General features: G+C 35.9%; 1 protein-coding gene across 2 annotated transcripts; it reads right to left on the minus strand.

The window, feature by feature from the left end:
- Positions 1 to 6,319: 6,319 nt before the first annotated feature.
- Positions 6,320 to 22,343, minus strand: OTUD6B (OTU deubiquitinase 6B). Of its 2 annotated transcripts, XM_036830611.1 has the most exons (8): positions 22,149 to 22,343; positions 21,329 to 21,480; positions 18,662 to 18,742; positions 13,854 to 14,166; positions 12,182 to 12,243; positions 9,478 to 9,584; positions 8,637 to 8,687; positions 6,320 to 7,155 (listed from the first exon to the last, which is right to left on the minus strand). In XM_036830611.1, the coding sequence occupies exons 1-8, from the start codon at positions 22,228 to 22,230 to the stop codon at positions 7,068 to 7,070; spliced, it is 936 nt and encodes a 311-aa protein (XP_036686506.1). In that variant the 5' UTR covers positions 22,231 to 22,343; the 3' UTR covers positions 6,320 to 7,067. The 2 variants fall into 2 exon arrangements, with proteins under 2 accessions (XP_036686506.1, XP_036686505.1); XM_036830610.1 differs by having other exon boundaries at positions 6,320 to 8,687; positions 22,149 to 22,304.
- Positions 22,344 to 23,744: the final 1,401 nt, after the last annotated feature.

Below are 23,744 nucleotides of genomic sequence, written 5' to 3' on the forward strand. Positions count from 1 at the left end.
ACACAGTGGCTTGGTTCTAATGGAGAGCATCCCAAGAGACAAAGTGGAGCAGAAGTTATATTGCCCTAGCTTCAGAAGTCATGCAGCATCACTTCTGCCACATTCTATTCATTAGAAACAAGTCACTGAGGCCAGCCCATATTCATTCAAAGGAAGAAGAATTAGACCCAACCTCTTGATGGTAAGTAGACATGTCTTAAAACCCACAACAGTCTATCCCCTGGCCATGAGTTACATACATTCCTCCAACACACAAAATAGAGTTGCCTTCTACCAAGAGCCCACCTCCCCAAAAGTTTCAGTTATTTAGAGCATCAGATCCCAAAATCTTGTCATCTAAATCAGGTACAAAGTGAATGTGGCTTCTCAGGGGCAGTTCCTTAAGTCCAGCTCAAGTACAGTTCATCTTGATCTGAAGACCTATGAGCTAAAGAGACAAGATATCTGTCCCCACATACCCAGAATTTAACAACTGGTGAAACATGGAACAGACAATAGACAGTTCCACCCAAAAAAGTAGAAAATTAGAGGCACAAAGCAGCCACTGGATCATAGCAATTCTGGAACCCAGCTAGATATATGTTGTCAGTTCCTTGATTAGTGTTCAGTCCTACTGCCTGGGACTAGCTCTTGGTTCCCCTTTCTGGGCTCTTGAATTTGTCTTTCTCTTTCCATAAAACACAGCCCATGTTTGCTGAATTTCCTCAGACTGCTTCCTGTCCATAGAAGAGTCCAAAGGCCTCTCTTCATTTTTTTCTTTTTTGGTAACAACTTTGCATTATAATTCACATATCATACAATTCAGCCATTTAAATGTATAATTCACTGGTTTAAGTATATTCACCAAGTTGTTCAACCATCACCACAATCAGTTTTAGAATATTCTTATTACTCCAAAAAGAAACCCTGGATCCTTTAGCAATCACTTTCCCATCCACCCAGCCCTAGTAACCACTACTCTCCTTTCTGTCTCTATAGATTTGCCTATTCTGGACATTTTATATAGATGAATCATATAATATGTGTCTTTTATTCAACATAATGTTGTCAAGGTTCATCCATGTTATAGCATGTACCAGTACTTCAGTCCTTTTTATTGACTAAAAATATTCAATCATATGGCTATACTATATTTATCCACTTATCAGTTGACTTACATTTAAATTGTTTCTACTTTTTGGCTATTACAAATAATGCTATGAATATTTGTGTACAATTCTCTTGGGCATATATATAGGAGAGGTCATATGGTACCCTTTGAGGAACTGCCAGACTGTTTCCCAAAGTGGCTGCATCAGTTTATATTCCTACCAGCAATGTATGAGGGTTCATCTTTTCACTTTATACTGTCACTTTTGACCCAAACTCATACAATCCCTTTAAAAACTTTGTATGTTTGCCTTGAAACAGTTCATAATTCACTCCATCAGACAAAAGCAACACCCAAAAATCTCTTTGCAATAGCCCTTCTCTATTTTGGGTTCCCATGTGAAACTACTATGAGACAATAGCCTTAAGAATTTTAGAAGCTCTCTCATCTGTTGTTTAGAAAATGTCTTTAATCTTCCTGAGGTCTTAACAAAGCGTTTTACAGTCATGCCTTTGGCTTCATCTTTGGAGTTCATTTTCGTGACAGTTCCCTATCTGGAATTCATTCCTTAATTTTAGCATCATTTACTGTCTGGAGAGGCTAGGAATGAGAAAGTTTTGTTTTGTTTTTCAAACCCCAAAATTCATGGCTCATTTATATTTAATAATTTGTCCTCTTGCTTGCCTTTCCCCCGTCATTTACTATAGGCAGCTAGAAGAATCCAGATAGTTCCTTAGGTAGATCATCCAGTTGATGAGATATACTTCTCATTTTCCATGTTAATGCTGCTGGCATCACTGCTAAACTTTCTTCTACTATGTAAGAGAAGTCACCTTTCTTCCAGGTTCCAATAACATTTTCCTCATATTCCTTTAAACCCTCACCAACAGCCTCCTGGACTGACAACAGGCTCCTGCTAACAATCTCTTCAAGGCCTTTCTTACTTACAACTGAGGCCCAGTCCCAAAGCCCATTACATGGTTTAGATAATTTGTTATAACAGCAAATTCTGTATCAGGGTTCAATCAGAGAAAAAGACCAACGAGGAATCATATAGACTTTGACCTTAGGTAATTATAGAAGCTGGTTAAACCATCTGTGTAGGTCTGTTGCTTTTGTGTCTGGTGCTATGCCTGTCCCAGAATTGAGATGCTTAAGGAAAAAATCCAACTGAAGTGGGAGAAGCTACAGGCTCAACTGTTAATTCACACTAGTGAAGTGAGCCAGTAGACTAGCAACAGGATGCGTGATATTAACACTACATGCCTCCAGTTTTTTCCAGTTAACATTGTATTAGTTTAAGGTGTACAACATAATGCTTTGGTATATGTATATGCTACAAATATTACAATAATCACATATTTATCAAGTGCCCATTACATGCCTAGGCAGCATTATAGCACTGCGGCACGGGGGACATAGTAAGGAACAAGATAGGTCATTTCTTTCATGAAGCCAACATTTCAGTATAATAAATGCTAATTTAAATAAATACACAAAGTGGCAAAGAACCTGATTTTGTTGGTTCAAGGAAGATTTCCTGCTGTTGACTGCTGAGTCCAGTCATAATGTGTTTAAAAGGACTAACTAGTTGATGAAATAAATGTGAGGGGGGAAAGAATTTAAAAAGGAGCATGAAAAAAATGTTCATGGCATGAAATACACAGGGCCATGGGGAATATAAATAATTCTAGTGCGTAAGTCTATAGAAAGGAGTGATGGAAGTTGATGCTGGAGAGGTATGTAGGACCAGTTGTGAAGGACCTCCTTTAAAAGCCACAATAAGGAATGTGGACTTCATCCCATAGGAATGGGGAGCCACTGGAAAGTTTAGGTAGGGAAAACAGTAGCCAGATTTGCATTTCTGGCAGTTCACAGCAGCATGAAGGGAGAGTTTATGAGAGTTAAGACTGGAGGAGGGACAGCAATTATGAGGCTTCTGTACTATTCTAGGTGAAAGAGAAAAAGGGATAGAGAGGAAATGATAAAGCATAATGTGGGTAAGATTGTGACTAGAACCTGATCTCATAGGTACATTAGATGGGATGAACCGTAATTTAGGATGTGAGTGGGGAAATGAGAGTTGGGCAGGGTCAGGCTGTGGCACAGGTCCAGCTTTATGAAGACATAGGAAGAGAAAAGTAAAAAAGGAGATGGGGTTTACCATTTCAACGTTTTGAGTTTTGACCTGCATCTTAAATGCATTCCCTATGGATGCCCAGATGAAAGGGTTGCTAATCTCTTTGCTGTATGTGTTAGCTTTGTGGAATGTCAGCATCCAGAGCTTTCCTAGCAACCAGAAATCAATCTATTTGGCAGGATAATCTGATGAAAAATCACCAGGTTTTTAGACAGCATCATCCTGTGAATTCAGCACAGGACAAGGAACCTTAAATTGAATGTTAATCCAAACGGAGCAATTGACTTATTATGGAAACTTAAATAAGTCAGTCAAACTAAGCTGTATCTGTCTTGTCATCAGTAAAACAACAAGACAGAATACCAAACTATTCCACTGAGATGTGTGAGAAATATCTAACTAATGACTGTAAACTACTGTGGAAGTATAAAGTGCTATAAGAATGCTAAACTAGCATTCTAGAATCTCAAGGACCTTAAAGTAAAAAAAATCACTAATTTTATTAACACAGAGAGGGCTTGTTCCATTTATTAATACTATATAATACAGAGAACCTGGGTAATTCCTACTCTTATAGGGGTCCCTATGACAAATTAAAAAGGCTTTGAATGCTACAAAAATGCATGGAAAACTGTAGTTCATAAATACAGGTTATGGCAGAAACCAATACACTTATTTGATTTGTTTTGGCAAGCTTATTTTGTGATTAAAATGTGGTCTGAGGGCTTCCCTGGTGGCGCAGTGGTTGAGAATCTGCCTGCTAATGCAGGGAACACGGGTTCGAGCCCTCGTCTGGGAGGATCCCACATGCCGCGGAGCGGCTGGGCCCGTGAGCCACAATTGCTGAGCCTGCGCGTCTGGAGCCTGTGCTCCGCAACAAGAGAGGCCGCGATAGTGAGGCCCGCGCACCGCGATGAAGAGTGGCCCCCACTTGCCGCAACTGGAGACAGCCCTCGCACAGAAACGAAGACCCAGCACAGCCATAAATAAATAAATTAATTAATTAATTAAAAAAAAAAATGTGGTCTGAGACTTGGGGCACAGATAGCCCCAAGGTAAAAGTTTCCAAACATAAGCAGATGCTTCATGTACTAGAAATCTACTGTAGAAATTCTCTCTTCTGTAATAAACAAGGGTATTGTATTTCTCTTGCTTTTCTGTTTAAATATGGAAATGGAAGTTTTGATTTAAAGGGTTTTGGATTCTCAAAGGCCTGCCTTCTATAGTCAGCCTTGCCATTTACTAGCCGTATGGTTTAGCAAGTTATTCATTCTTAACCTCTTCAAGTCTCATCCCCATTATCTATGAAAACAGGGTATTGGGCATACCAACCCCTGCTGGACCTTAGCTCCACTATCCTCTTCCTTATCCATCACTACTTCAACCTAACACACAGCAGGGAGACAAGTCCTTGGTGCAACAGGCGTATGTTAGCACCTTCTATCAGTTCCAAGAGTAGTGCTTGCACACTTTAGATTTAACAAAAGGTGAAGATCTTGATTTAAATGTCTATGTGAAGGTGTACAAAAGAAAACATAACTACCTTTACTGAGAATTTACTGTGTCAGGCAGTGTACTAAATTCTTTATATAAGTGGACTTATTTAGTCCTTACAGAAGGCAGGGGTTGGTATTTTAAGCAAAATCAGGAGAAAGATTGTAAGTCATTCCTGTTCAGAAAAATAATAAATTCAGCAGGCTTGTACAAAGGCAGTAATTTGTTTCAGTAAGGTATACTAGTCATCCTGATTACACTGAAATAAGACAACTGTAAACTTCTTCCTGGTCAGCATATTAACCAAGGTTTTCTTTTCTTTTTTTTTTTTTTGGTCTGTATACTTATTTTAGAGGACCATTATATTTTTTAGATTCATTAAAATCAAATTGTCCTAATTGACACATGAAGGTAAATTAACTGTAACACACTATCAGAAGTTAAGAAAAAAGAAAGCTCTCTTGGGTTCCATTCTTCCTTTCAACTAACCAGAAGACTTAAGAATTCATCCAAGGGTAATATAAATTAGAAAGCAGCCCTTCTGTGAGCAAGCAGAATTCTCAGCCCTTCTGTGAGCAAGCAGAATTCTAAGCCACTATCTTGTTCTATTCCTAACGGCCCATTAGCCTAATGAAACTCCTCAGTCATATCCTATCCTCTCAGCTGATCTTACAACTATCAACAAACATTAAGCAATTAATATATAGGCCAAGCAATGTGCTAGATATTTTAATAGTAATCAGCAAGTCCTTGTTTCTAAGCACTTAAAGACTAAGGGGAAATAATAACAACAATAATAATAATAAACAACTAAATGTAAATAACTAATTATAAGTGTATAGTTACTAGAAAGCAACATGCATCAAGTGGGGTACCTAACCCAGCCCAGGTAGGAGAACTCTGGGGAGCTTACCTAGGTCGGTGCTATTTAAGCTGAGACCAGGACAGTAAGCTAGGTGAAGCAGGTTGCACCCAACTCCGAATGTCAGTCCAAAGGCCTTACAGGAGGGAACAAGATGGGGTAAAGAACAAGAACTGATGTTTCTAAAACTTACTTTAAAAAATGAATTAGAAACCCTGTGAGTTCTACTTTTTCCATAAGATAGAGAAAGATATATTTCAAACAAGACTTAGAAGAATCAATGTATGTAAAAACACACAGACATGAAGAAACATCTCTCTCTCATTTGTTCAGTAAAAGTAAAAACAGTATGAAATTACAAACTAAATTTTCAGAAAAAAACTGTCCTTCAGCTAGTTCATGACAAACTATACCAAGACAATGTATTGACAAATACGTGGCAGCACTAATTTGCACAGATTTCCTTCTTACTGCTTCATATTCTTACACACAAATGTTTATTCATTTTTCTTTTCTTCTTTAACACCCAAGAGTTTTAGATATTTTTCTAATTAATTTGCCTTTCATTATTTTAAAATAATAAAATAATATAAATGTTATAAATATTAGAATCTGTGACTATTACTTTCAATTATATATGAGGACAAAATAAAGGCTGAATAAAATTCTAAAACAAAAGTTTTCTCTACTTCTAAATTCTAAAATTATTAAAAAATAACAATTTGAACAAATGTTGATTTAATCATTCATCTTTTATTTTTCTTTTAGCAAACATCAGATAATATGAACAAAATTTTATTGCTCACTATAGTTACACACACTCTTTTTTTGCTTTATATAAGTTAGAAAACATATTTAAGTGGATAAAATTCTTGGCTAAAGACATATTCCAGAACTCTAACATATACTTTTCTGAGTTAGGACAAAAGACAACAAACTTTCAAACTTCCCTAAGAGACCAGCATCATACAGCAAATTAAATTAGTATATGCTGCTATTAACATCTGCCATTTTTTAAAGACTTTAATTTTAGTCTTTAGGTTACAGCTAAAATAATTTTTATCTCAAGTTTTAAGAAAGAAGAGAAGCTGACCATACAAATCCTGTTCATTACCATATTGGTCATTTAAAAAATAAAAAATAATAAAAATTAAAAAATATACCTACAATCAAGAAAATTCTACTCATCCTGCTAGAAAAAAATAGCTACCAATAAGTTATTTTAGAATACTTTAAATATAGATGGAATTTATAATAACTAGATTTCTTTGTATCTTGTTTTATTACTTCTTAATGCTTCTCTTTTAAAGTAACAGATTACTTCAAAATAAAGCCAAGCTGCTTAGTATTTTACAATTTTATTCTTTTATAAATTTCAGACCCCCAAAAAAATTCAGATCAAGGATTACAAAACAAGCAACCTTCAGAATATATTTTGTTTGGCAGGCAGAATGGTTTTAATCTTTGGCAGTTGAATACCTTCATGTAGTACTTATTTGCTCTAGATGACCACAACAGCTCCTGCCAGGTTCCCACACAGTCACCTGCTGGGCATGTGATTCTGATACCCTGTTTTTAATATTATAAAACCCAATATTTACTTATAAAAATTAGTTGCATTCATGGAGAAAAAATTCAAATTTTATAAACTTGATGCAAAATCTTACTAGTTATTTTCTTATTTGAGAAAAACAGATCAAACCAGAAAGATCTCATTTTTATAATACCCCCTTACATAACAAATTATCAGACACATTTGTACATATGGGTACTATCTTCTTAGAATATTGTTACAAGTAACCTAAAATCTGAGCTAGACAAATCATTCAACTGAAAAGTATTGTACTGATTTTATTATACAGTGTTGGCTCAACAGTGGCTTTCAGCCACATAAAAAATGCCCAAATACTTGAGACAAATATTCTCAAATATTTGAGGAAAGGTGACATTAATAAGGCTAACAAAATAACAAGTTAACAAAGGCATTCTCTAATCCTAGAGAATGAAGCAAAGGGAGAGATCTTGTAAGACAAATTGTAAAAGAGGAAGAATTTGAAGTAAATTTGGCCTTGGACCCTTTTATATTGCTACCCCTTCAATTTGCACAAGTTAAAGAATAAGAGAGACTAAAAACTATTTCTTAGTGGAAAAGACTGCAAGGAAAGCAAAGTAGCTGAGTAGTGATGGAGAAAACACAACAAAGAATATAAAAATTTATAGTTAAGAAGATACTCAAGAAATGATGGTACAACCATTCTGAAGTTAAGAAACAGAAAGGAATAACAAATGAATTAGAAAGGCAATAATCTGCTGAGTCTTTTTAAGTTATATACAAATAAAAGACATCTGTACTTCTTTAGAGGTTTAAATCTGATTGGAAACATATTGACCTATGAATTTGTCTCATTTCTTAAAACATAACAACTGATTCCCATCTGAATAAATATTTTTAAATTCTTTATTAAAGCAAGCTTCTTAGCTGCACTTTGATGGGGTTATATAAAAAGTGTCACAGCATTAATCCCATCAACACCAAAGTTACTGCAATCACGTTCATTTATAAGCATTCATTAAATTTGCTATCACCATCACCACATTATTGCAATGTCAAAAAGACTGAGTCATTTCACTTCTTCAAGAAAAATTACACTGACACGGTTACTGAAAGCTTTCAGTAATAGGGAGAAAAAAAGAATTTTAATTATTTCAACACAGAACAGAATGTTCAGAATGTTCAGGATTCTATATTTAATAAAAATATCAGCAAACAGGGTACCATCTTGGTCTATAAATGATGTTCTCCACAAGGGACTTACAAGTGTTTTTAAAACACCACTAAGGGGACATTGGTGAAAGTTTATCTTTGACACATTTTTAAAAAACCTGTTAGTAGCTTTGCCATAAAACTGATTTAAGGTAGTTGTTTTATTTCGGAAACATTTAGAACAATCCAACACTTGGTATTAATACTCAGGTCAGCACACTGTACTAAAACATAACAGCAACATTTTATAGACTAGCTGCAATTTTCACTAGCTGTGTTCACCAACCGTTTAACAGAATTGTAGTGTTCTCCTAAGCCATATGCATGTCTCATATAACTGAAATAAAAAAAGGAGAAATAAGTAATTTAGATAAAAGTAATTCAATTCACTGTATATAAATGTTTATTATGTATATAAAACCAAGTACTTTGAATTAATCACTTCACAGGGTATCATTCAATAGACTTCATTACTTAAAAGTTCAACACCATTTGAAAAGCATCAGCAGTCAGTAAGATCTGGTTCAATAACTCTGTCTGCTGAGTTTGTCAGGTAAAACACAATCATTGGAGTGAAAAAGGAAAAACTGAGATGCTGAGTGCTCAACAAGCTTAAATTATTACCTAAACCCAAGCCATTAATGACTACCTTAGTAGGCTTAGCTAATGAACACTAAAGCCAATGGCAAACTCTCCATGCTATGTTTCAGAGAACTCTCAATTATGTAACATGTTTTTACAATATGAAGAAAAAAGTCTCTAAGGAATAAACAATCAGGCAACATGAATGTATTTCAGCTTTTACACCTGTTGAAACTTTTAGCATTATTAATGTCAAACCAGAACAACATGAGAACTAATCCTAAAATTTTGTAACCTTTAGAAATGACTTTATTCTTAACTCATATACAAGATTAAATCACTAGAGGTTTAAACAATTATCTAAATCACATATTTTGACAATGCTTTCTAATTCTGTAATTGCCTTTTACATAAAATAAGCAGAATTAATGCTGCTGAAGATGGATTTGTTTTGATTAATCAACATATATAACCTAAAATTTTTTCATAATCCTTTTTGTCTTAATCATGAAAAATATTAACAGTAGGAATTTCTAGGTACTTACACGAGTATTAATGGGTTTTTTGGATATTCTTCACCAACTACAAGTGGAGGAGAATCTGCCTGTATTATCTCTATTGGTGTTCGTAAAATGTGAGACAGGGCTCTTAGCTATAAAAGAGAAAATGTAAAACCAAAAAAACAGACAAACAAACAAATATGTATATATTAGTAAGGGAAATAAAGAGGTAAATCTTATTCAAATCATAAACTACTGAATTTATGCATGAATACGGCAACCAGTCAGAGCAGGGATCTACTCTTGTTCCTTAGTGTACACCAAGAGCCCGGCACATAGTGGGCACTTAATACATATTTGTTAAAAATCAAATAAATATAATGTTTACTAAATCAAATGCATACGTTTCAAGTCCTGGATGTACAACAGCTTTTTGGAAATATCTATGCCATAGTTAATGAAGGGGATGAGTAAATTGAGTTCATTATACTAGTCTCTCTACTTTTGAATATGCCTTGAAAATTTCCATAATAAAGGATTTTTAAAAATACCATTACTCAGGCACCAGATCAAATCAATTACAATTGAGAGGGGCTGGGGGAAGGACAGAGGAAGCAGGAAAGAATAGGAGGTTTATTTTTTTAAAAGCTTTTCAGATGACTCTATTGTACTAATGTTGAGAACTGCTCTATGATTTTCAAGGCATGAGTAGAATGAGTTAGGTTATGAACTGTACTATCCTTTCATGGAATTTCCAACTGATTAACATACAATTTTAAGTTCATGCCACATGATATAAAATTAGAGCTTAAAGTTGGGTGAATAATAGTTAATAATGAATACTGGTAGTAACATTTTTTTAGACTTACTTTAACCAAGCACTCTAAGTGCTTTATGTGTATTAATTCATTCAATCCTCACAATAACCTTACATGATAGGTACTATTGTTATACATTTTAAAGACTATAATTACAGGTAGAGAAAGGTTAAGAGAAGTCAAGCACAAGGAAACAAAATGACTTGCAACTGAACTGAGAAGTCTGACTCTAGAGCTCAAGTTCATAAACAAATTAATCATTTAACAGTTTTCAGTCATAATGCCCTGATCTGTTTATTTGTCCCATTATAACAGAACATGGACCTTTTAGGAAATTTTAAACAAAGGTAAGAAATTAATTCAAGAATATGGAAAAGGTTCTGTGCTACACAGTAGCAAATTTAATCCCATGTTCCATCTCGTAAAATATTCCTTTGAGGCACTTTTTTCTTATACCTAAAATAACATTTTTTAAAAGCTAGCATGGAATGGAGGGTGCAAAACAAGCTCTGGAAATCTTAACATCCCATCTAAGTCTTCAGAAATCATACAAAGAATTTCTCTTTAATAATTTAAATTTACCCCATTGTGAAAACAGCAACTCTTAGTTCAAATGAATTCACAAACAATTTATGAGAAAATGTCCTTCAAAAGATGTTTTAAAAGGTTTTTCTCAATTTAAAAAGAGTCACTTAGGTCTCTAGAACTCAAATTAATTTGAGATTCTTATTAAAAAGTTCAAGCATCTTTAATTACTCCTAATGCAGTCACAAAGCTAACCTTCCCGAGTTTCAGAGACCCAGGAGAGGCATACAAAACAAGTGGACACAGTTCCCTCTGGTGGCTCAGAAGAGGTACAAATATAGCACTGCTAAGAAAAAGACTTCGAAGAAGCAATTATGTCATATCTCCAAACAACATAGTTCTTGAAGTGAAATAGAGCCACAAACTATTTAAGATGACTAATCATAATTACACAATAATATTAATTATATTGCTAGATTCATCTATCTGGCACTTTAGCTTACAAACTTCTATGCATATACTCTTTGCCTTATTTAATATCCACAAATGGCCTACCATGTACATATAGGGGTTTTATTATCCCCATTCAATAAGGAAAATGGAGCTCAGGAGGTTGGCTGACTCCCCCAAAGTCACAAAACTGAGAAGTACAAGGAAAAACCACGACCTAGCCCCAAGTCTTTCCCTCTTACTCCCTGACTTCTAATACCCCAGGCTATGTCATCACCACTTGGACCACTTAGGTGTTTTATTTTGCTTTAATGAAACAAAGTTAACAGTAAGATAAATAATTAGAGCTTAAAAAAATCATGATTAACTCCCTACAAGGGACTAAATATATTGTTTTCTTACAAGTGAATTTTAATGCATCAAATACTGCTTTCAAGTCAGTCAGTATCAACTAGGAACTCAAGACACAATTATAATTGATGTATTGTGGGAGGATTTGACGTGTATTCTCACATTAAAATATTGTTTTCTATTTCTGATGTAAGAGATGTTACTTTTCCAATAGTGATTTTCATCAGTTGAGCCACTTGGGTAAATTTTACTGTACTTGCGTAAACTCTTCAGTTTCATAGGTCCAAAAATTCAAATATATGGCCAGTAGCAATATCACAAATGGAAATACGCAGATGCAACACAAGCCTCACCAACACACTGACCAAACACTGGGCTATTTAAAATGAAATAGTGCTTCAGTTCCCAAAGGTACATACTTAAATTAAAGGCCTAAGAATATTAACTCCCTTTTTCAATGCTTCATCAGTAGAGAAACAGGAAATATATAAAGAAAAGGAATCTTGAAAGGGAAATTTGGATCATCTGAAAAATATGTCTGAAAACTACAGAAGGGATTTTTAAAAATAATTTAACAATGCCACTATGAATAATAACAAACTTACCTCAAGCTGACCTCCCCATGCAGCGGTGTTTATGATATCATCACAGTACTTTCTAAACTCTTCTGTAGAAAATAGATCAGAATATAGCACTTAATAATTTTTAGAACTCATGTTAGATCCCTTTTATACCTCCCACAATTTCTGATGAAACTGCCCAAGTTATGAACTTCCTCCTTCTCTACCTATATTCTCCAGAATTTAATCCACTTCCCAATCCAAACTTAATTCACTCAAACTTTCCATCGAAGAGCAAAGCAATTCATCTCTGCTTCTCTCCCTCAGCCTAAGGCCCAGGGACCTCAACTACATTACAAGCCTACCTCTCTCTTGACCCAAGCAATGACCCCAAAATTGCCACCATATTCACGTTTTAAAGTCCAAATCTGCATCTGAAAGTATATGCTGAAAGACTAAAAAATGCATCCTTTATAATATCAGGTTCACTATAAGACCCTGTAAGAAATGTGAGAAGAGAATCAGAGTAAAAGTAAAATGAGATGAAACTCCTTTCCCAGTGATAGCATCAAATAGTGCCTTCACATATTTTAGAAACGTTTAATTTATTTGTATCAGTATCAGTTCTAGACAAAGAAAGGTCTTCCTAGATCAGTCCTGAGAGGACATAAAAGACCTAATTTCAGAGTTTAATGGCATATCTTGAGCATACACACTTTTATACAGAAAGTTAAAATGGGAAACTAACACCTCTAACTTCCTGTTTAGAGGAAGGGGAAAGAATTATGGGCATCTAGAAGAAAATATGTCCCGTGTATCTGTCTCATTCACTGTCTCATATCCAGTGCTCAGAACAGTGCCTAGAGTAGTTCTTGGCACACTGTGGCCTTCAATAAATATTGTCTAAAGGAATGAAGGTAATTAAGTCTTTTGTCTTTTTCTCTGATTCACCATGCTGAGTTGCCACCTCCTCTCCACTTCCCTACAACTAGCAGTTGGGGGACTCCATTAAACAAGTCAACCTTAACCATCCCCTCCCTCTTCAATACATCCTGGCCATATGACTTGCTTCCAGTGGATACTGACACACCTGCTGTCTTATCTCAAGGACTAACTTTCTCCCTTACTTCCCTTTCTCTTTAAGAAACTTTTTCAGATTTTCACTTGCTCTCTCCTTTATTTGCTAGTTGTACATTTTTTTACCTTCCCAACTATCATAAGGTATTATAGAGAATAATAAGGCAGGTTATTAACTCATTTGTTTTTGGTTTTGCAAAGTCAAATTTTGCCTGAATATTATGGCTTATTGAGAATAAAATTAAATCTCCCAAACTACAGGATAAAAGGAGGAATTAGTTTTCCTAATCATTCTATACTGGTGGTTTTCAGGCCCTATACTTCCAGAGACTAGTCAAAGCTTAACTTTGTGAAATAGAACTTATTAACACACTTTTAAAAATAGTAATGATGGATCCTATTCCTATCTTATATAAAAGATTAATATATTTTAACTACAAAATAGTTAAGTACTTAAAAGATCTTAATAAACCAAAATGTGCTAGTATCTATTAAAGTTATAGAAAATAATTTTGCCTAAATGTTGAGATATTTTCCCCCATAAGGACCATTCAGGTTATTTTTATTATCAGTTCCAGGAAGCATTTTATTTAACAACCACCACAACCATGACAAAACATAGTAAAGAAAAATAAATTACCTGAAGTATACATATCTCCTGTATTAGCATTTGTTAAAAATGGCAGAAAGTCTTCCACGTGGCTTTGCATATAGTCAGCAGTCTGACATCTTAAGGCAGCTACAGTCAGACTGCAGTCCTGTTCTTTCAGTTGATCTTCAATGGCTCTATACATACAGTGGCCATCAGATGGAATCTGTTTAATTTCCAACTGTCTAGCTGCCAATATTTGAGCAAGTTTTTCACTTTCTACATGTCTAGCTCCAGTTAAGTTTTCAATTTCAGCTTCAGCTATCCTTTCTTCCCGCTCCTTTTCCAGTGCAGCTTTTTTGTCCTATGAAGAGGACAGTGTAGGAAAGTTAATTCCTAATAATTGGGACTAATTTACATTTATTATGGGGATGAAATATAAGATTCTCAAAAACATTTTTCTCCCTTCTCCCACAAGCACTATCATATTGATGATCTCATCACTTGTAGAATTTTCTATATTGTGAACTCCTTTAAAGGCAAATATTATTTCTCATCTGTGTGTACAGCACCTAGCTCTGTACTAGGACAAAGAAAGCCCTCAAATTTTTCTTTGAAGTCTATTTAATAACTACATGCCAAGTATCTAAAAACTTTACTTACCGATTTCAAAGTACTATCTTAGGACTGAGTTGTCCTAGGGCTTAAAGCAACATCATTGTCATACATAAGTCCAAGCTAATCCAAACTTTTTAACTTATCCTCACTCCACCAGTGAGGTCTTAATGTGCTAAATCACCAGCTCACCAGTGAGGCATTAACTGGCTAAGGTCTTTAGAAGGGTATAGGAGCTCTATTTATCCAGCTTTAAAAAAAAAATGTGTACATACAAACACACGCACATTTAACTAAAGTAACAGATAAAAGCATTCTTCTTTATAAAAAAGTTAAAATATTACAGATAATCTAAAGTTCCCCTGCCAATCCCAGTGCCTGCTCTAGAGTTCTGATGTGTATCCTTCTAGATTTTTTTCTATGTATTTTAATAAATACAGATGTACTCATAGAAAATGTACAGAAAACAGTATTTTAACAAAAGTCCCATCATACATTACACTCTGCAACTTGCTTTCCTTATTCAAATGTTATAATGGAATGGGGAGAGGGTAATGAGAGATTTGTGACATGAAGGGTGGATAAGAAGTAGAATGGGAAGGTTGGGAAAAAAGAGAAAAAACTCCTCACACTTGGAATAGCAAGGATCAAAAGACAGAAAGCACTATATGTTCCGTAGCTGAACACAGTTCACATAGCTAGAGTAGAGTACCAGAGAAAAGTGTCAAGAGATGAGGTTGGGGGGCAAAAAAGATGGTATATAGTTAATATATATTAAGTCTATGCATACATAGTTTAAAAAACAACAACACTAGAAGGAGATACACAAAATATTTACAGTGCTTTTCTCTGGATGGTAGGATTACAAAATAAGTTTTATTCTGCTTTGTGTGTGTGCCTGCATGTGTGTGTGTGAACATCTTTCTAACTCTCTATGGTATGTTTTACTTGTATACTGGGAGCAAGTGCTTTTCAATTTAAGAGAATAAAAATAGTTAAACTACATTCTATCAATATAAATCTTGATATTGGTAGCAAACTACAGTGAAGGATTTAGATAAACCAAGAAAAAGAAGGAGAAGGTAAAGATTTTTATGTCCCCAGCTCTAACCTTTCCTTAGGACAGAAGATGCGAATGGAAAGGCAAATTTCAATTTCACTTAATGCCACCTGCTTCTACTACATGCCTGTTATGTGCCATGCCAGATAAACCTAAAGTGATGTCTAAGTTACCTGAATCAAAAGCAGTATTATCTTCTTAATAAAACATAAATCTATTTGCTTTTTCTTCCCAACTCCAACCATGCCAGAAATACCATGAAACAATTTATTTCACTGCATACCTACAACTGCGGATCACAGTGGCATAAAATCTTAAAACACAAGATGGCACTATTACTTTTTAAAAGACTATAAAAAACATTTTCAGAGGGGAGAGGAAGGATAAGCACCTTGAATATCATCTAATCCAAAACCCCTCATTTTCCTCTTCTGAGGAAACAGCACGCAGAAAGATTTCCAAAGGCCATACAGCTGGTTAGAAGCAGAGCAGGGACCAAGGACAACACAGAGAGCTCCTTCTATCCAGGCACCTGAATCAGAATAAAAGTTGGAGTAGATGGGAGCTGGAGTTAATGACGTCATGTACTAGTTACTGGAAAACTGGAACTTTATACTCTCTGTAAAACCTTAATTTAAGCCTCTAAAATACCAATCCAATCATTTCACTTTTTCCCTCATGCTCTGCTTCAATATTACAAAGCAATTGTATTTCCTTTTCAGGGCACTAGGTAGGAAACACACTGGATTGTTTGCCCAACCAGGCAGAGTTTTCCAGTGGCATGAGGCACTTTCCTTTCTACAACCCTAGTCCTGGAGGTAGAATGGCACCAATAAATTCTAATGAAAATGTATGTACGATGAAAATAGCACATAAATCATAAATACATTGTCAGTAAAACTAGAGTCATGTAGTAATAGTATAGTAATACAGCAAAAACAACTCTGAAGAGAAATCTTAAGAGCTGGGTACTAGTGCAGGGGTTGTATTAAACTTTCAGCATGCCACTGAGACAACCTGGGCCTCAGCTTTCTCATTTATAAAATAAAGAAATTGAACTAGATCTCATTCCTGCTCTCAAATTTCCTATTTTTGGAACCCAGTTCTTCTAAGTTCTACTTTGGGCTCTTTCCACCATACCAGTAAGTTTTCACTGAAGTCCTTTGAAGTAAATAAAATACTCCCTATGCTTTTCTAGATTGAAAATACGGGATTTGCTCTACAATATTCCAATGATAAATCTTCATAAAGTTTTGTCATGTTTTTCTACCAGACAGTTGTATCTCTCCCAAAGATGACATCATTAGTTAATTGACTTTTTATTCCTTGGTGCCTCTGGGGAAAAAAAAAAGTGGTTCGGCATAAGTCTAATACCCAATTATCTACCCTGTCTTCAGGTTCCATTTTCTTAAATACTATAAACTTTCAGTGTTTTCTGTCCCAAAATCCTATTAATATAACAAAGCAATAAGAAACTTTGGGCATTACTTATAGGGTGTTTTCTCTGCCAAGTGTTGACTCAGCAGAGAAATGTTGCCAAGCAGCTGACTATAAAAGATACTACATTTTTTGAGGGTATAGCTGGAAAAGGTATGCATTTCAGCTATGCAATATTTTAGGAAAAAAGTAACAAAATGTTTGAGAAAGGTAAGGGAATTAGTTTGTTTTGTTGCCTAAGGGACCAGGTAGGGTGAACAAGTGTTGATAAAGACAGGAAAGAGTTGTGTCATGTTTTCCAGAATTAAATAGTTGCTACTCTAAGATATAGCAATTACTAAGTAGAGGCAAATCCAACAAATATTTTGTTATGTTTCTGCCAAGCAAAACTTCTGCCCTTCACTTTTCATCTATAGAAGATAGATGACAATAATAAGGCTATAACAGAATACGTATCATAAGTAGAGATTTGGTGAACTAAATAACCTCCAAAATACCATGAAACCTAAATTTCATCAGTCTATGAAATTCACAATTATAATAATTACTCAAAAACAAAATTTTACAATAGTATGAGAAATGTTTGACAATTTGCAACTTAAGCAACTTTCAAGCAAACAAACAAAAAAACTTGTCTTAGGTTGAATTTCTTAAGAGGTGTACTATGCAGTACTTAACACAGTGAACAATACTATCATTTGTTGATCCAGTAGTTCTCCAGGCCTTGTTTTAGGGCTTTGGAAACAGTAAATTATTTAATATTCACAATAACTCTATGAAGTAGGTATTATTTTCCCCCATTTTATACATGTGAAACTGAGGCTTAAAAAGGTTAAGAATCTTACCCAAAGCCACCACAATGGGATTAAAACCTCCATCTGACTGACAGCAAATTCCATGCTCTATTAAATTATGTACTACTAAATTACAAGATGCAAAGCTAGTTTAAACATTTAAATCCTAGAAAACATCAAGTGTTAATAAAACAATATTTGGGAAAGAAAGATTGGATTTAAACCCCTTGTTCTTTTTCATAGTGAAAAGCCCTTACCTATCTAATCTCACGCCCATAATTTTGATATCATAAACTTATTACGTCCAATAAATCAGTTTCCCTACAGCTCTTTTCATTCCCATATTTGTTTTTGTGCATGCTGTTTCACTGACTTTAAATATCCTAACTAAATAACTATATTTCCTTAAATACCAACTATTTAACACTTAGCACAATGAGTTTTTCCTTCTCTGAATTTTCATCACAACTAACCAATACATATATAACTACATAATTCTGATATTTTGTACACCTATATATCTTGCTTAACTTCTAGATTCAAATTCTTATTTTACCACTTAATACCAAAGTTTTTAACCAAAGCTGTACATCAGTATCACCTGGGCTCACACTCTTCAAATTCTGAATTATTAAGTCTAGAATAATATATTTGTAAAAAATATCCTTCGCACACCCCCTTTCCTAGCCCCACCCTCCTATGAGAACTGCAAATTGGACATGTTATTTTATACTGCCTCAGGGCTATTTTCTTCTCTAGAAACTGGGGATAAGAAATCCTACTTCACAGGATTACTGTCAGGACTAAATGAGATTTCATATAATCTAAAGCCTAATAAATGTTAGTTCAGGTCCTCTGGCAAGGAACTCCATTTTTTTTCTATTCACTTCCAATACAACACCTAAGATAGTATTACACACACAGTGCTAACAAATACTAGGTGACTTTCATACCCGTCTCTTTTGTGCTTTTGATATCCGAAACGGCTGATTCTCAAGAACCAAGTTTGAAATATTGACAGCAACAGAATCTATCTGAGGGAAACAAAAAACATTAAAAAGTTAATGAAAAATACCTTTAAGTTATTATTCAAAGTATTAGATTATTAAATTATTATCGAAAGTCACAAATATGTGTCATCCCACAATTCAAATTTGAATAACAGCACTAGATACAATACTAAACGAGACATGGTTCTGTCTACTTTCTCTGTATTTAAGGGAGAATTGTCAGATTCCCAAGAACTTTCCTTACAGCTCTTCAAAGACAATGCTCATTCCTGCATGGTTTCCTTCTTTCTTAGAATGCCTACTCCATTCATCTAAATACTTCCTGTAAGGGCCACAACTCATTCAGCATTCCACCCTTCCCTTCTCTAAATGTTATACTTATAGAATATGTAAGGTTCTGTCATTACTACTTTCATAACCTCAAATGTGGTGGCAAAGGCCTTTCTCTATCTTAATTAGCCAGAACCTGATGAGCACTGCTTCTTGACCCTGGTAGGCAGTTGAGATTTTTCTATCCTTTCCCATCTACAAACTGAAAAACTTATAGGTAGAAAATTTAATTTATAATTATTGTTAAGATATTACAACTAATCTTTTTTTTTTATTACTTTTTTTTTTAATTTATTTTTTTTATGTCTGTGTTGGGTCTTCGTTTCTATGCGAGGGCTTTCTCCAGTTGCGGCAAGCGGGGGCCACTCTTCATCGCGGTGCGCGGGCCTCTCACTATGGCGGCCTCTCTTGTTGCGGAGCACAGGCTCCAGACATGCAGGCTCAGTAATTGTGGCTCAATGGGCCCAGTTGCTCCGCGGCATGTGCGATCTTCCCAGACCAGGGCTCGAACCCGTGTCCCCTGCATTGGCAGGCAGATTCTCAACCACTGTGCCACCAGGGAAGCCCATTACAACTAATCTTAATCACCAAATGGCTGTCATGTGTTTGCTAAAGAACAAAATGCTAGACTTACAACTATCAGGATTAGTAGCTAGTATTTTATTACCACAAGTATAAGTTAAGCTAGTTTTTAGTATGACACATACATGAAACATATCAAGACCTCTAATACCAGAGTCAGCAGTCCCTAAGGCTATGGACCAAATGATCAAAATATCAAAATCAGATTAAGACTTCAAAGAATGTTTATCAACTTTAGTGAAATTGGGATTCTTATATTTTTCAGAGGAATGTGCTAATTTTACAAACTGCCATACTGACAATAGGCGAGATACAAAAAAGCATCTGGAAAAAAAAAAGAGAAGGCAGTGACAAAAGAATTCAGGTGACATTCAGAAAGAAAACAGGCTTCAGTTTAAGAAAAAGAAGATCAAGTAAAATGAGAGTTTGTATTTTAACAGTTGGACAATATGTAGCTTAACAATTAAACATTTTTGTCCTTGGAAACCTAGGAAAGAAATCTCAAAATTGAAAGGCCTGAGAGAGGAAACAAAACTACCTCACTAATAGAAAAGATAGGGAGACAATTAGGAATACCATGATTGTAAAACACAAACACCTAGAGCATCATGCCTTGTTACTTGGAAATAAAAGGCACGGAAAGCCAGGCTCTTGAAAAAAAAGTTAAAGAAAATAAAACTATGTTTAATAACTGTAAATCAGTACAGACAAGCTGTTTTCCCTGTCAACAGCAGACCAAAAATGAACCAAATAAAATAAAATTTATTTATGGTAGATAAAATTTTGCATAGACATAAGAACTTTCTAACTATCAATAATGAGAATGAGGTTATGTAGTCTATCATCTTTGGTATCTAAAACCCATGCAATAAGCTACCACTCTAGATAAAATTATAACAGATTTCAGTATTCACATTCTGGAGTAAGACAGCTCTCATTTTGAATTCAGGCTTTGGTACTCAATGGCTGTTATAAATTTAGAACAAAGTTTTAAATCTCTCTGAGTCTGTTTCCCATTTGAAAAATGGGATTATCTACACTTACTTCAGAGGTAATACTTCATAGTGTGTTATTATGAGAATTATGAGAAAATTAATGTAATATGTTAAACGAAGTGTGTGGCATACAACACATTGTGTATGGGTACAATGATGAAATAAATATTAGCTAAAATGATGACAGTTAACATGCTACAATCTACCCAAGAAACATTAGTAAATTTCCATTTATTACAACTTGTTCATAAAGCACTTTTAACTTAAAAAATGATTTCACATTTGTTATCCCATTTCTTAAAAAAAATCTGTGCTTAAACAGCAGTAGTATTTGTATCATATGATATGTGAAGAACTTATGCTCAAGATTAAGTAAATTTGCCCAGGTTACAATCCTATTTAATGGCAATTCTGAGACTAGGAGACTGGTCTTCCAACTTTCATTTGGTAAAGCTTCCTTTAGTCCATTTTATCAATCTGTTCATCTTTGGGGCAATAGTTAAGATAGGGGACTTTTCTTTGCTGGCCTTCCTTTAAAAACACACTACCATATAAACCTGGTCGGAAAAATATCAATGAAAGGTGATGGCATGAGCGTGACTAAGTGACTTCTTTCCCTCCGATTTTATGATTTTATATAATAGTGTAGTAGAAGTGGCAGTTGCTTTCAAAGGTAGACAAAGAGAAACATTACTTCACCTACTTTACTCTCCTTAGAAGTCAGCTTCAATTGCTCCAGCTCCTCTTTATGTTTCTGTTCCATTTCTGCTTCTAACTTAGCAACATCTTCAGTAAGTTGCTTCCTCCTCTTTTTGTCATTCTTGGGGACAGCATTCTTCATACCTTGAATTTTGGCTGAAAAGCCACCAAAACCATTAAGTCATAAACCCAGGGATTAAGAAGAAATATGAAATAGTAACAATAAGGGGATGGTAAACGGAGAAGGGTATAGAAAAAGTAATTATGAAAGCAAGAAGAGAAATTACACAACAGATAGTTACAGAGAAGGGTCCAGATGAAGCTAAGACACCCCCTCAAAAAAAAAAAAAAAGAAAAATTTTATTAACATAACCGTGAGTTTGTTTGGTGTGGGAGGAGGAAAAACTTAAAAAAAAAAACGTAAATTTTTAAATCTTTCAAGTACCCCTTCCGAGTCCTCAAAATTTAGGTGAGATATTTCAAAACGCACCGAGTAGGGCAAGTGTCAGCAAGTCGGGCAGGAACAGGAAGGGGAGACAGGAAAGGGGGTCTGGGTCCAAGACGGTGGCTTCCCGGTGTTTTCAGAAACCCACACCCGGGCGGTGGCGCGGGGTAGGGGGAACGCGGCGGACCGGAGAAGAGGAAGCTTCTGAAGGTTTGGGGGATTAAGGGACCTTGGAAAGGCGGTAGGGAAGAGACCACTGGCTACTTTGGAGACGCCTAGGAGGATCCAGATCAGAAACCCCTCAAGATTTCCCAGAAGCGACCCGCCACGCACCCTTCCCTGGGTCCTGGCGACTTCTAGGTTCCCATTCCCCCGTCACCTTGCAACTCCTTCTTCTCTTTGCGATGCCTTCTCACCAGCTGCTCCTCCTCATCAAGCTCCTCAGTCAAGACTGCCTCCATGACGACCAGGTAACCCAGCACAGTTGCTGAAAGGAACCAGCACAAGCGGCTAGGAGCACCTTCCACCCTTCAACCCTCACCCCGTGCGCCATTGGCCGCAGCTAGGATCCAGCCCCGCCTTCAAGGCGGTACCGGATCTAAGCTGAGTCATCGGAGAGAGGAGGAAGAAGAACCGGATGCTGCGCGTGCGCACTCCCGTGACCCGCGCTAATGCGGCGCGGCCCGGCGCGGCGGGGCGGGGCGGGGCGCGGCGGGGCGGGGCGGGGCGCGGCGGGGCGGGGCGGGGCGCGGGTGGAGCACGATGGCGTGCTGGGGTTTGGCTTAGCCGGCTGAAGTTTTCAGCCTTGCAATTGATCCGCGCTACACCCCGTTCAGCAGTAAAGCTACACCAGTCTATTGGCCCTGACGTGAGGCGGGCAGAGATGACGTAGCGGGAACTGTTTTGGACGTTTGTTTTGTTTTGTTCGGTACTTCGGAACATCTACTTTAATGGGACCACTTTTGGTCCCATTGCTAGGAAGTACTATTCAAAAGGTAAGAAGGAAAACATAAAACATTTCAATAAAACCGTGAATAATTATCAGTGAGAATCTTTGTGCTGATCCAATCAAACAGTAGGGAATTAAGTTCTGTTTATTATTTTCAAGGTCGTAATACCGCAGTTCGGAAGAAAGACAACTAAGTAATTGAGAAAATGCCGCCTCTTGAATAAAGCGGTGGAAATAGATGAGGTAGTAAGGATTGAGTATCATATCACACAGGAGCCTAAAGACCTATGCTCAATGATAAAGAGGCTATTGCCAGAGAGATTGAAAAGTATCAGGAAGCTGACAGAGATAACAGAAATGTGCAAACCTCATAGGGCACTAAATGGAATTACTGAAGTTAACGCAAAGCAAGAGAAATTTTCATGCAGAAAAAAAAAGAAAAGAAATCAAGTAAAGTAAAGTGAAGAAGAGAGACCTAGAGCACCTGCCCAGGAGATAAAATCTACGCAGAACAGGAATACCTGAAACAGAGGACAAAGCAAATGAAGCTGAAACTATAAGGAACTAACTGAAGAAAAATGTCCGGAGTTGAAGAAGGAACTAGATCTGCAAATTGAAAAAGTTCACAGGGTACCATTAAAATTTAATGAAAAGAAAGCAACACCCAGACATATCCTGGTAATATTTTTTAATTGGAAGGATAAATAAAAAATTCTACAGGTATCCCAGACAGAGAAGGCAAGTTACTTATAAAGGGGCAAAGTTAGGCTGACCTCACATTTTTCTCTTGCAACTGTAAATGCCAGAAAACAGTGGAACAATATCTACAGTTTTAAGGGAAAATAATTTTAAACCAATTATATACCCTGCCAAATTATTTCTGTACCAAGGCAACTGGAAGACATTCACAGATACGCAGGGGTTGAGAAAGTATATCTTTCAAGTACCATCCTTGAAAAATTTGCTGAATAATGTACTGCAGCCAACAAAGAACATGAATTAAAATAACTTAAAAGTAAGGAGGCA

The sequence above is a fragment of the Balaenoptera musculus genome, chromosome 17 (genome assembly GCF_009873245.2).
Source record: "Balaenoptera musculus isolate JJ_BM4_2016_0621 chromosome 17, mBalMus1.pri.v3, whole genome shotgun sequence".
NCBI lineage: Eukaryota > Metazoa > Chordata > Mammalia > Artiodactyla > Balaenopteridae > Balaenoptera > Balaenoptera musculus.

Excerpts from the sequence above, each read along its gene's own strand:
- OTUD6B (XM_036830611.1), bottom strand. The coding sequence starts at position 22,230 with ATGGAGGCAGTCTTGACTGAGGAGCTTGATGAGGAGGAGCAGCTGGTG. Across the intron at positions 18,743-21,328 it reads TGACTTCTAAGGAGAGTAAA|ATAGATTCTGTTGCTGTCAA; the intron begins GTAGGTGAAGTA and ends TGTTTCCCTCAG. Across the intron at positions 7,156-8,636 it reads CACTACAATTCTGTTAAACG|GGTATCAGAATCACATGCCC; the intron begins GTTGGTGAACAC and ends TATTAAAAACAG.